Source organism: Nicotiana tomentosiformis, chromosome 1, assembly GCF_000390325.3.
Source record: "Nicotiana tomentosiformis chromosome 1, ASM39032v3, whole genome shotgun sequence".
Classification (NCBI taxonomy): Eukaryota; Viridiplantae; Streptophyta; class Magnoliopsida; order Solanales; family Solanaceae; genus Nicotiana; species Nicotiana tomentosiformis.
Window position 1 is genome coordinate 137,051,546 of NC_090812.1, and position 13,770 is coordinate 137,065,315.

Genomic DNA, 13,770 nt, shown 5'->3' on the forward strand with positions numbered 1-13,770 from the left:
CAATTTGTTCCTACAACTTGTTTGTGCCATGTTTGAGACTGATGAACATATAAAAAGGATTTTACATTTGAACTACCCCATAAAAAACAAATTGAGTATATATAAGTCCTTTTTTTCTTTTGGATGAGCACTGAGTAGGTCTAATCATATAGCTCTAAGGAATCATCATAAAAAGTTTTACTCATCCAAATCAAAGACCAAAAAAACAAAATAGCAAGTAGGTATCAGTCATAAGTTTGTCATGCCTCAAAGTATCGTCAATTTGAATTAAGTAATGTGACTGAAGAGGCAGCTCTAAGTAGCCAACCATTTTGGCAAGCTATCCCTTCTCATACCAAATCGTAGTCTCAACGCAATATCAGGAGAAGCAGCAAGAATTTAAATAAAATAACAACAAAAAATAAAAAAAATACTATAATTACAAGACGAAGCAAAATGGGATTCTGGGACTGAAACACGCATTGCGAAATGGGAATCAATTTGCAATTAAATTTCACTTCCGGAGAAGATGGAAAAGCAATCTTGACAGATAAGTAAAAGATTTTCAGAGTAGAAGATGGTTAGGTGAAGGGAGAAGAAGTGTTGGAGGAAAAAGTGTGTGTCTGTTAGGGCTGTGCATGGATCGCATCGGATCGCATCAGATTTAGCATATTTCGGATTGAAATTTCGAATTTTAGATTCTACAAAATGCAATCCGAATCTAATCCGAATTAATATCGGATCAGATTGGATTTTAAAGTTTGGATCGGATAAATATTTCGGATTTTCGGATCGGATTGTACGCATTATTAAGGCTATTGCTAATCTAATCGGCTAATGCATCTGCTTTATCCGCTTCTTCTCTGTTCTATACTAATACAAACATCTCTGGAGGTTCGAGTTGTTATGCCTCTAAGTTGCAAAACTCATACTAATATTTTCTTTGTAGAAGAGGCAATACAGCAAGAAAAAATCATATTTCTGCAATTATGAGGGGACTATGGTGCCAATATAGCCAAATCCAGCAACTGTAAAGGTAATAACTTGGAGGAAGAAGTAAAAGAAGTACTGGTTTTTCCCATAAAGAACATCATAGCATCCACAGAAGAAAAGGAAAGCTCCAAATCCCAATTCTTGTGGTAGAATCCATTACATAAACAAAACACAATCTTCATAGCAAAATAAAATTAACTGAAATCCCAAATAGATGTCTAATAAACTAAAATCCTCAACAAGAATTCATTAATAGATTATACAAAAGAGTTCCAAGTTCCAACTTCTATGGCCATCCCACTCAATCTTGGCTCGCTTTCAAGTTCAGCAACACTGCATTTGACAAAAACGAGAGGATATCAGATATCAGATTTGACAACACTGCAACACTGCATTTCATAAGATATTAACTACTCCAGTGAGCCCTTTATTGCATTCATCAAGAGCATTTCTAAAGCACATTATCATCAGTTATATCCAATCAATATAAATCATTACATCTAATATAATCAGTCAGCAATAACACGATCAATCCTATCCACATACACACAAAGAAATAAGAACATTCAACCAATTAATCAGTTTTCCAGCCTTTACAAATGCTTGATGACTACCTTAATTCAGGGACAAACTGCAGATGCACCACTATCCGTAGGGATCAAAGTCGAAGAAATTAAACTTTGTTCAAAGACACTGCCACAGAACATTGATAAGCCATATATCATTGACATTTGACGAATAAGGCAGTGAAGATAATATGGACAAGATTCTGTTAGTTTCTTTAGACCAGTAGACAAGATGGAATACTTATACAAGATGCACACAAAAATAGAAAGAAATATACCGGCAATAGCAAACAGTAATCTTCATCGCTATATTTCGACGATGCAAGGCTCTCTTTCGGTATTAATAAAGTCTGTAGAATAAGATAGTAATAGAAGAAATTAGTTTAAAAATAATTTAAAGAAACATAAAATAAGTATACATTAAACACAAGTAAAGTAATAGAAGAAATAAGATAGTCTTACCAGCTTCAAGTTGTTCAAGATTATCTAAATCTTCTTCAATTTTAACCGGAGTTGTTGATTCATTTCGAAGCCATTCTTGGACACATACAAGAGCTTGAACCAATCTAGGAGACAATGAACTCCTAAATGGATCAAGTATGCGTCCAGCAGTACTAAAGGCTGATGAGGTGGCATATCATCTTAGGCCACTTGGAAGGGTGTTAGCCATGGTAGAGGGCCCTAACAGTGAAGGGTATATTTGTACCAACTCTGTAATTTTGGGAGCTGTGATGAACGGATAATATAACAGAGGGTATATATGATCTTTTTCACATAGTAGAGGGGTATTTTTGGTCTTTTTCCCTTCTTTGGAATAGAAGAGCATTTTCAACAAAGTCAATCATAAGCATAAGTGGTTCACAAATCAATGTAGTTTTGGAAACTTCCCATATTAGGGGTAAAAACTTACTCGCACTGGATGCTTGCATCTAACTAATAAACAAATGACATTTGTCACTTTGGTGCGGGTAAGTTTTTACCTCGAGAACCAGTGGCGCACAATTCAGATCTCGGTGGATAATAGCCTGGCACTCTATCCTTGTCCACTTAAATTAAACATCACTTAAATACTAGGCTCCGTCCTTTTTCACTTAAATATCATCTAAGGCTTCCCCTCGAGCATTATTCATAGCCTTTATAACTTCTGTCTTAGCACTTTTATACTCTTCAAAGTCTTCTCTATCTTCTTCTTTTGATAATTCATATAGCACTCTCTTTTAGCTCTAATAACTCATTGTCACCTCCTCATTGCACCACTAGGATTCTAGTGGACAAGGTCCTAACCCTTTAGACACACGTAACACTTCACTTTTTGAGAATGGTAAGAATTTTCATATATCAGAGAACTAAAGATGTGCCAAAGCCATATTTAAAGGAGAGAAAGCGGAAGAAAGGAGGAAAAAAATACCTATACAACTTACTAGGAATCTAAAATCTCTAGAATAGATTCAGTATTGACTGTAAATTTGTCTTTACACCAAAAAAAAAGGGCATTCATCTTGATCTTCTGAATTGGGATGTCTGTACCATCAAAACATCTTAGATTTCTTTATGTCCAGATAGTCAACAAAATGCATGGTGGTATCATCTTCCATCTGCTTTTCGGCATGTTCCAGCATTTAAGCAATTCCAAGGAGCTTTTTTGCATTGCCCAAGAGAAACCTTTCATACACAATAAAATGTTCGAGATATGTGAGGTAACCTCACAATGCAAAAATAGATTACAGTTGGTCTCAGCCCTCCTGCCACATAGATGGCATCTAGAACACAATAGAAAGCCTCTTTTCATCAGATTTTCTTTAGTTAAACTAGCCTCTTTTATCACTGCCACATTGTATGAGATTTTAACTTTCCATATATATTTTAATAGCCACAGTTCTAGCTGAATGGGAGCTTTATTGATAGTCCCATAGATAGCTTTGACTCTGAAGATTCCCTAATTGTTATCTTGCCTCCATAATCTGCCTTCCTTTTGTTTTGTGCCCTTGAACTATCCAAGCACTTTATAGAAATTAGTAATTTTTATAATTTTCCAATCATTTAAAAATCTTCTGAAAGTTAGGTCCCATCCCTGATGAGTCCAAACTTCTCTAATTTTACATCCATGTTATTGACTTACGATATAAATATTTGGAAAAAACATCTTTAAAGCTCTCTGTCCCAACCAATTATCCTCTTAGAATAAGACCTTCATACCATTCCCCACCCTAAAACCATTATCATTGTTGAAGACGGGCCATAGGTTCCTAATAAATCTCCACACCCCACCCCATAAGGAGTAGTTATCTTTTTAGTTGTCCATAGCCCCTCCTCCCATACTTGCCGCTAATTACTTATCTCCAAAGTGCATTTTCTTCTGTGGTAAATCTCAATAACCATTTCATGAGAAGACTCTGATTGTGTTTCCTTAGATTCCTAATACCAAGACCTTCATACTTCTTACATAATGTGACAGTTTTCCATCTAACTAGATTGAAACCTTCTTTTTCCTTATTCCCATGCCATAGAAAGCTACTTCTTAATTTGTCTAATCTCTTTTCTACCTTTGTAGGAATTGAGAACAAAGATATCATATATGTAGGAAAAGGATATAAACACACTATTGATCAAGGTTAATATACCTCCCAAGGATAGATATTGATTTCTCCATTTTATAAGCTTTTTCTCACACCTCTCCAAAACGCCATTCCAGATCTCCAGAGATTTGATTTTTGCTCCCATAGGCATTTCCATGTATGTTGTCGGTAGATTACCTACTTTGGCCTCTAGAATTTGTGCCAGGCTCTCCATATCAAGGACTAGATTGACAGAAAATAACAAGCTTTTGCTCCTGTTAATATGTATGCAAGAAATTCCTTCAAATATAGTGAGAATCATTCTGATCATCCTCGGTTTATCTTCCTTTAGCTTCACATAGTATAAGTGAGTCATTTGCATAAAGCAAATGTGTGATCTCCAGGCCTGAGTCACGTCTGTTAAGCAATTTAAATCCCCTAGTCCATTTGTTTTATTTTGCTACTTGTATCATGTTATTGAGTCCTTCCATAACCAAGCTGAACAGGAAAGGGGATAAGGGGTCACCTTGCCTTAGACCCCTATACGATGGAAAAAAGCCTTACGGTGAATCCTTTATAAGAATAGAGAACCTGACATTTTTGATGCAAAATTTTATTTAGTTTATTCATTTCCTTCCAAATTCCATATTTTCCAACTGCTTCAGAGGGAATCCCCAATTGATATGGTCGAAAGCTTTTTCTATATCTAATTTGCATAAGATCCCATGCACCTTTTCTTTTAATCTAGAGTCCACATACTCATTCGCAATCAAAACTGCATCCATAATTTCTCTGGCCTTTATAAAAGCCATCAGTTGTTTGTTCACCAGCTTAAATATTACCTCCTTTAATCTCTCAGTTAGCAACTTAGAAATGATGTTGTAGATTGACCTATCAACCTGATAGGTCTAAAGTCCTTCAGTTCCTTTGCTCCATTCTTCTTTTGGATCAAAGCTACATAGGTAGCATTAAAACCTTTTTTCAAGAAGTTCCCTAGGGTGAAAGTTATGGACAATGTTCATAATGTCCCCCTTAATTATCTCCCAATATGTACTGAAAAAACCCATCGTATAGCCATCGGAACCTGGGCCCTTATCAATAGAACTTTGCTTGATGATATGCAAAACCTCCTTCTCCTCAAATAACCTTTGCGACCTTAGCTTCTCATCTTCGGATAACCTGGGACGATTGCTGATGTTGAGACTAGGCCTCCATAGCTCTGTTTCTGTGTAAAACTTATGATAAAGGGACAATATATGCCTCTTGATATCTGCAGGTTCCTTCACAGTTTTCCCATCAATAAGTAGCTGATCAATATAGTTAAATCTTAGGTGTGCATTAGCAGTTTTTTGAAAGAACTTAGTGTTTTTATCCCCCTTCTTCAGCCATATAGCCATAGACCTCCGTTTCCATTATATTTCTTTATTTTTTGCTAGCTTCTCAAAATTCATACATAGATTGGATTTCAGTAAAAATTCATCCTTAGACAAAATTCTTTCATCGTGTACCCTATTCAAATCTAAAATTTGAGCCAGGATGTTATTCGTTTGCCTCTCCAAACTCCGCGTACAAAGTTTATTCTAATTCTTAAGCTTATTTTTCAGAGATTTTAGTTTGCTAGCCAATATGTAATCTGGTCTACCTGCAAAATCAAAAGAATCCCACCAGTTCTTCACCAACTCATGAAAACCCTCCACTTGCGGCCACCAATTCTCAAACTTGAAGTATGATTTATTAGCTCCGAATTTCCATTGATCTGAAGTAACTCTTGGAAGCACTGATTGTTTTATATTTATGAATTCCTCATTCTATTCTGTTGATATAAGGAATCTTTCCAACCTGTTGGAAATTTCATGTCTGTAACTCCTAGCCCAAGTAAGATTTCCTCCAGATAGGGGAGGATCAATAAGCTCCAAGTCTTCAATAAAAGTTGAGAAATTAGTCATAGCTCTTGTCAGTCTATCATTGTCCTTCTTATCTGAAGTGAAACGAGTAGTGTTGAAATCTCCACATACTACCCAAGGTCCATCAAAAAGTTCTCTAGAAGACCCTACTTCCTCCCATAACTCTTTTTTTCCCTTTCTAGTGTTTGACCCATAAATCCCTGTTAGGTTCCATGTAAAGTTCTGACTTCGAGCCTCAAAATAACATGTCAAAGAGTGAGCTCCAATTTTACTACCTCTCCTTTCCAAACTCTACTATCCCACAATATAATTATACCTCCCCTCGTACCACTAACCTCTAAACAACCAAACCTAACATGCTTGTTAGGCCAGATTTGTTTCACCATCTCTGCTACTTCTCCTTCTAACTTTGTTTCTTGGAAGCAATATACATATCTGCTTTCCACTTGTGAATTAGACTATTCACCATAGTTCTTTTGTCCTTCTTATTTAAACCCCTCACGTTCCATGAAAGAATTTTGAGATTCATGGATTATCTTCAATTGTAACCCTTCCCCTACTTCTGCACCTCGACCCACCCTCTTTGAATTTCATGTCAAAAACCAGCCCCTTCACTTCGTGTATTCCCTTGAACTTTGGTGTTGCAGTAATGACCTTTTCATCTACTGGTTTGTTTTGCTTCCTCCTGTTGTCAATCTTCATAAATAAAGCCAATGCCTCCTTTTTCACAGCCCTAGAAATCTACACTAAATTTATTAGTGAATCTGATTATGTTGCTGTGAACCCAAATAGTTGCCTTCATATCTGCTTCTTCTGCCCGCGCATCAATAGGTTCGGCATCTTCACACACCCATAATGTTTCTCCAACCACTTCTACCAATTGCATATCTTGTTCTTGGGACAGAGACAGACTTGCCTTTGTTGTTGTTCATACCCTTCAAGTTGTAGTCTCTGAGCTTCTATTCCTTCATCAATTTCTTTTGAGAACAAATCTTTCATTGTTCTATTCGCCTAAATTTGATCAACGACTCCGATAACTTTGATATTTAGGGATTTTAGAAATGATTTAATGAGAAAAATTAATGGTCATTGGATCTCTTTGATCGGATGGCTGAGATTAAATCTTTGGGCAATTAAAATTTAAAGAGGAATAGGCTTAAAACGTGGGCCGTCGATTTGAGAGATGGACAGCCCAGAGGATTTGTGTTTGTTTTGTGAGGGTGGGAGACGGGTGATGTGGCGTGTTTTATTGGTTCAATGAGAATGGCATAAATTGGCAAGTTGGAAAAGGATGGGGTGTTTGGACTGGGTTAATTCCGATTTGGGCCTCGTATTTGGGATGGTTTTAATTTAGGGAATAACCACTTCATTTTTAATGAAGGAATTGCAATTGTAGCCTTTCAGTTTTAGCCCTTTTAAAATCAATTTAAATAAACATAACAATATTAATAAAATGTGGTAAAATTATAATTACTATATGTTACTAATTGTTTTAATTATCTATAAATGACACATATATCAAATTGTAGCACCAATTTCAAAATATTAATGAAGTAGCCTACTTTTGGAAATTAAGGAATAATTTTGTCCAATTATAAATCCTATGTAATGTACATACAAACGGTATTTTATAATAGTAAATATATTTGTAATTACACAATATTAGTACTATGTAATTAATTTTTAAACTAATACTTAATTAATTTATAAAAAATAGATATTCATTACTAAAAATACCTTTAAAGCATTTATTGTAAATTATTAAGCGTGAATAATTAATTTTAAAAGGGAGGGTCAAAATTGGCCGTCAACAACTGCCCATCTTTGACCAAAGACAATGAAAGAGTTTTCGAGCAAAGAAATTGAACCAAAATCAATTTTGTCCCGACTTTTAGGCAAGTATTGCAGGAAATGGGGATGGTGAATTGCAGGATTGAATAGGGGAAGAATCTGGGATGATTTATGAATATTGGGCTGAATTCTATCTTTGAATTTCTTACATACCCCGGGCTTAACAAGGATCAGGCCTCATATAGTTCTGGAATACGGACTTTGGGGAAGCGGCACTCGCTGGAATTGCCCCAGTATTGTATTGTGACGATACGGTGAGACAGAAGATTGGTCACTCATGCTAGCTTGAATTTCGCGGCCTGATTTGAATTATTCAAAATTTTGAGATCGCTGGTCATCTTGAGTTGGGATCTTAAGCTCGCTACTGGGTTGGCCATCCCCGTAACATTGTAGTTTGGTCTACTGCTAAGAAGTAGTTCCATACTACGGTGTTTGTTCCTGCAAAACAAAATGAAATACATGCATACCAATATATTGTAATGCATAATATATTAAGATGCAATGTAAATGATGGAGGAATGATGATGCCTGACTGCCGGCGAGCCGTTATTTGGGATTATGATGAAGAGATGCTTGATTCTTACTCGATTTGTTAGCCGAGTTGGGTATCGTTCCGCAATTGTCGGAGCATTTGAAAATTGTCTCCGCTTGTTGAGAGAGCTTGATTGGTAAAGTGCGTCTCCGTTTGCTGTGAGAGCGTTGCACTGAGAAATGTCTCTGCTTGTTGGGAGAGCTTAATTTGCAAGATGCGTCTCCACTTATTGGAAGACCTTTCAACTGAAATATACAGTAATCTCTGCTTGGGAGCGATCGAAATCATACCTAAAGCTACACGAACAAAACGTTAAAACATTCATGGTAACAGCAAAATGAAGTATAAACATGCCCAAGAGATACACTTCACTGCGAAGCTAAGTTACCGCCATCGATTGGCAGAAAGTTGGTGACGAGGTTCGCGATTGTCTATTCCAGCATTCGTGATTAATGGAGCAGTGCTGCGGATTGATTTTTGTTGGCGAAGTTTGCAGTTTGCTATATAAAAGGCTCCAGTTGGCGAAGCCGACGTTCAATTTGTACAAGGCGCTCCGATTGATTGAGCTGACGATTTGCTATATATAGGGCTTCGATTGGCGAACCTGACATGCAATTTGTATAGGGTGCTTCGATGGATTGAGCAGGCAGTTTGCTATTTATAGGACTTCGATTGAGAAAGCGGACGTTCGTTTTGTACAAGATTCTCTGATTAAGTGAGCGGACGGTTTGCTATTTACATATTTCTATATCAGCTGTCTGATTCTGAGGCACCAGCAAAGAATTCAAGAGTTAGCTTTAACTGCGCTCAAAAATTTTAATAAGCGGAGGGGAGGAAGTTGGTTTGCCTCGACCTTGGTATTAATTTGCCCCAGCCTTTGAAATGATTGTTCCACAGAGTTCGGTAGATGGAACAGATTAATTTATATATTTTTTAGAAAATATTCTCAAAAACACTTGTTTTCCATGGTATCTCTGACAATGCGGCTAGTGGCTATTGCGACTACGTCCTAATTAAAACTAATGCATTAAAGAGGTTTTCTAAGGTTATGACCGAACGCTTTCATGCTGCCTACAAATCCAAACAGAATCAGGTTTGAACGTAGTTCTTGGGATAATGATGAAATATGGTGAAACGATCGAGTCTGACTCAGGCAGCCTATGTATCTAAGTGGAATCAGGACAGAACATATTTCAATTACAAAAGATGACTGAATCCGATGAGGGTTCCCTACATATTCCTTTCCGAGGAAATCAAGTCGGCGTAGTTCCTGAACAACATAAAAAAATGACATTTGGTTTTTCTATTACAAGAGAAAAAGGGGGAAGAGAAACTGAACCTTACGTGTGCTGCCTACGTAGCCCTCTGTGGGAAGTCAGTTTGTTTTGTTACATCAAAATCTTAACTATAATCTACCTTCGGGCGTAATATCTCTTGATTACGTTCGAGTTGATTGGCTTTGTGCTGTCTCTTCCATCCATTTCTGCTAAGATTAGAGCTCCACCAGTAAATGCTTCGTGGACCACGTAAAGACCTTGCCAGTTTGGTGCAAACTTCCTTTTAGCTTCCTTTTGATAGGGAAATATTTTCTTCAGAACCAACTGCCCCGGTGCGAATTGGCGAGGCTTCATTCTTTTGTTAAATGCACTAACCATCCTGTTCTAGTATAGCTGTCCATGACATATTGCATCCATTCTTTTCTCATCAATGAGCATGAGTTGTTCTTGCCTAACCCGTATCCACTCTACGTCATCCAATTTTTCTTCTTGGATGACTCTGAAGGACGGAATTTCGACTTCTGCGGGTATCACTACTTCAGTGTCGTATACCAACATATATGGCATTGCCCCAGTAGATGTTCTCATGGTAGTCCGATAACCATATAAAGCAAAATGTATCTTCCCGTGCCATTGTCTGTGATTGTCCATTATTTTTCACAGAATTCTCTTGATATTCTTGTTGGCTGCCTCGACTGCCCTATTCATTTGCAGTATGTAGGCTGTGGAATTACGGTGGATAATTCTGAACTTCTCGTAGATTTATCTCATGAGGTCGCTATTGAGGTTGGTGGCGTTGTCAATATTGATAGACTCTGGTATCCCAAATCTGCAAACAATGTTATTCCGGAAAAAATCTGCCACTACTTTCTTTGTGACGGCCTTGTAAGTAGATGCCTCGACCCATTTAGTGAAATAGTCAATGGATACCAAAATGAAACGATGTCCATTTGATGTTGCAGCTCTATGGGTCCTATTATGTCCATGCCCCAAGCAGCGAAAGGCTAGGGTGAACCCATTACATTTAACTTATTTGGTGGAACCCGAATGAAGTCTCTGTAAATCTGACACTGGTGACACTTCTGCACATAGCGGATGCTTTCATTTTCCATAGTCATCCAAAAGTGTCCAGCTCTCAAAATCTTCTTAGCCAACGTGAACCCATTCATGTGTGGTCCGCACGTCCCCACATGTATTTCTTCTAACAGTCTGGTTGCTTCGGTGGCGTCTACACATCTTAGCAAACCTATGTCTGGGGTCCTCATATACAAGACTTCCCCGTTGAGGAAATAGCAGATTGCCAATCTCCTGAGGGCTCGCTTTTGACCATTAGTAGCATTTTCTGGGTACTCCTGGGTTGCGAGGAACTTCTTGATGTTGTGATACCAAGGTTTACCATCTGGTTCTTCATTCACATGGAAAGAATAGGCATGTTGATCCTTCATTTCTATCTCGATGGGGTCGATGTAGTTCTTGTCTGGATGCTAAATCATAGATGATAAGGTTGCAAGGGCGTCTGCGAACTCGTTCCAAATTCAGGGGACATGCCGGAACTCTATCTTTGTGAACTTTTTTCACAGCTCCTTCACAGAGTGCAGGTACGGCAGTATCTTGACATTCTTTGTCGACCATTATCCTTGGACTTGGTGTATCAGCAAATCGGAATATCCTATGACCAAAAGTTCTTTGATGTTGACGTCGATCTCCATTTAGATTCCAAGGATGCATGCCTCGTATTCAGCCATATTATTAGTACACGGGAATCATATCTTCGCCGACGCTGGATAGTGTTGTCCAGATTCCAAAATCAGGACTGCCCCAATTCCGGCTCCTTTGAAATTTGCTGGTCCATCGAAAAACATTCTCCACCCAGGGTACGATTCGGCAATATCTTCTCCGGCAAATAGTACCTCTTCATTTGGAAAATACGTGGCAAGTGGTTCGTAATCCCCATCCACCGAATTCCCGGTGAGGTGGTCAGCTAAAGCTTGTCCTTTGATAACCTTCTGAGTTATGTACACAATGTCAAATTCGCTGAGGAAAATTTTTCACTTAGCAAGCTTCCCGGTAGGAATTGACTTCTTAAAAAATCTACTTGAGCGGATCAAGCCGATATATCAGATGCGTGGTGTATGCTGACATGTAATGTCTTAGCTTTTAACCAATCCATGTCAGAGCACAACAAGTGCATTCTATCAAAGTATACTTGACCTCCCATGGTGTGAACTTCTTGGTTAAGTAGTAGATGGCCTGCTCCTTTCTCCCAGTTTTGTCATGTTCCCCCAACACACAACCGAAGGCATTGTCCAAGACTGGTGAATAGAGAAACAATGGTTACCCTGGTTCAGGGGGAACTAACACTGGCGGGTTTGAAAGATACTCTTTGATTCTGTCGAAGGCTTTTTGGAATTCCACCGTTCATTTCACACATTAGTGTGGACTGGGCTATGAAGCTACTGATGTAATTCAATATTCCCAAGAAACTCATGACATCTTTCTTGCTTTTGGTGGCAGTATTTCCTGGATGGCCTTGATTTTTGATGGGTCCAGTTCTATCCCTTTCCTGCGTACAATAAAACCCAATAGGTTTTACACGGGGATTCTGAATGCGCACTTTGCTGGATTCAGCTTCAAATCATACCTTCATAGGCGTTCGAAAAATTTCCTCAAGCCGTCTATGTGCTCTGAGCTATTTTGAGATTTTATGATGACATCATCCACATACACTTTGATCTCCTTATGAATCATGTCGTGAAGAAAGGTCATCATGATCCTTATGTAGGTGGCGCCGACATTCTTGAGACTGAACGATATGACCCTATAACAGTAGGCTCCCCAGGGAGTGGTGAAAGTTGTCTCTCTGCGTATTCCTCGTGCATTAGGGTTTGATGGTATACAGCAAAACAATCCACAAATGACTGCAAGTCATGCTTGGCATAGTTGTCGATGAGGATGTGGAAATTTGGCAAGGGGAAATTGTCTTTTGGGCTAGCTTTGTTGAGATCCTTGTAATCCACACATATTCAGATCGTTTCATCTTTTTTGGGCTCTGGGACGATGTTTGCTATCCAGCTTGGATAGTTGGTGACCCTTACTACATTTGCCTCTATCTGTATGGTCACCTTTTCTTTTATCCTCGGGCTTAAATCAAGTTTTAACTTCTTGAGCTTCTGCTTGACCGGCGGCCTTGTAGGGTCATTGGGTAGTCGATGTGAGACAATATCGGTGTCTTAATCTGGCATGTCATCATAGGACCACGCGAACACGTCGACGTATTATCGGAGGAGCTCAATCATTTTTCCTTTTGATCTGCTTCTAGGTGAATACTGATTCTTGTTTCTTTCACGTCTTCTTCACTTCCAAGATTGACTACTTCCGTTTCTTCGAGTTTAGGCTTCTTCTAATTCTCTAGCTATTTGATCTCTTACCGGAGATTGTCTGGCATCATACTTTCGTCATATTCCTGGTAATTCGAATCGTTGCGCTCAACGGCTTCGTTACATGTCATAATCATGGAACGCGGTTTTTTATCAGTTTGATTAATGAAAAGAAAAGCTAGGTATAAATAAAGCAGTAAAATAGATTGCGATTTTTAGAAAACGATTCTTTTTTATTTCATCAAAAGGGAACGTCTAGAGCGTTCACAAGAGGCAAATAACATAAAAGGTATAGACACGGTACATGCCTCAATTGACCGTGTTCTTTCAAAAGAAAACTTTTACAGTTCCATACTACCAAGACTCCCAGTGAACCAAAGATGGACTGGCTGTACAATTCTGCAGCTCTACCCTAGTTCGGCATCCCCTATAGTCGGTGTCTTGATGTTAGTTCCTTCATAGCATTCTTCAATCATATTCATGAATAGCTTTCCCATCCAGTCGATGATATCATCATCAGGCGTTGAACTCTGTCCCGGTCCATAAACATGCTCTGGTACAAAAACCTTTTTCATGAAGCTAACAGTGCGAGTTTTCCCTTCTGGGGGCTGATATCCTATGCCAGCCCTTATGTTTTGCCCATTGTGCTCCCAACCCTGTTCGTGGCATGTATCCATATTTCATCATCTCCCTCATGGCCTTCTTGGGCCTGTACAACGATTGCATTCCCAAATTT

At 38.4% G+C, this 13,770-nt stretch overlaps 1 protein-coding gene and 1 long non-coding RNA gene across 2 annotated transcripts; both read right to left on the bottom strand.

Annotated features, from left to right (window-relative positions):
• Positions 1 to 1,088: 1,088 nt before the first annotated feature.
• LOC138903502 (uncharacterized) lies at positions 1,089 to 7,010 on the bottom strand. The gene is made up of 3 exons (XR_011412680.1): positions 2,001 to 7,010; positions 1,817 to 1,888; positions 1,089 to 1,305 (listed from the first exon to the last, which is right to left on the bottom strand). It is a non-coding gene; the product is annotated as an uncharacterized lncRNA (long non-coding RNA).
• Positions 7,011 to 10,661: 3,651 nt separating this feature from the next.
• LOC138910358 (uncharacterized) lies at positions 10,662 to 11,102 on the bottom strand. The gene has a single exon (XM_070201593.1). It carries the CDS (start codon positions 11,100 to 11,102, stop codon positions 10,662 to 10,664), a length of 441 nt encoding a protein of 146 aa, XP_070057694.1.
• Between the last annotated feature and the right edge of the window lie 2,668 nt (positions 11,103 to 13,770).

Coding starts and splice junctions, on each gene's coding strand:
- LOC138910358 (XM_070201593.1), bottom strand. CDS start 11,102: ATGAAGGATCAACATGCCTATTCTTTCCATGTGAATGAAGAACCAGAT.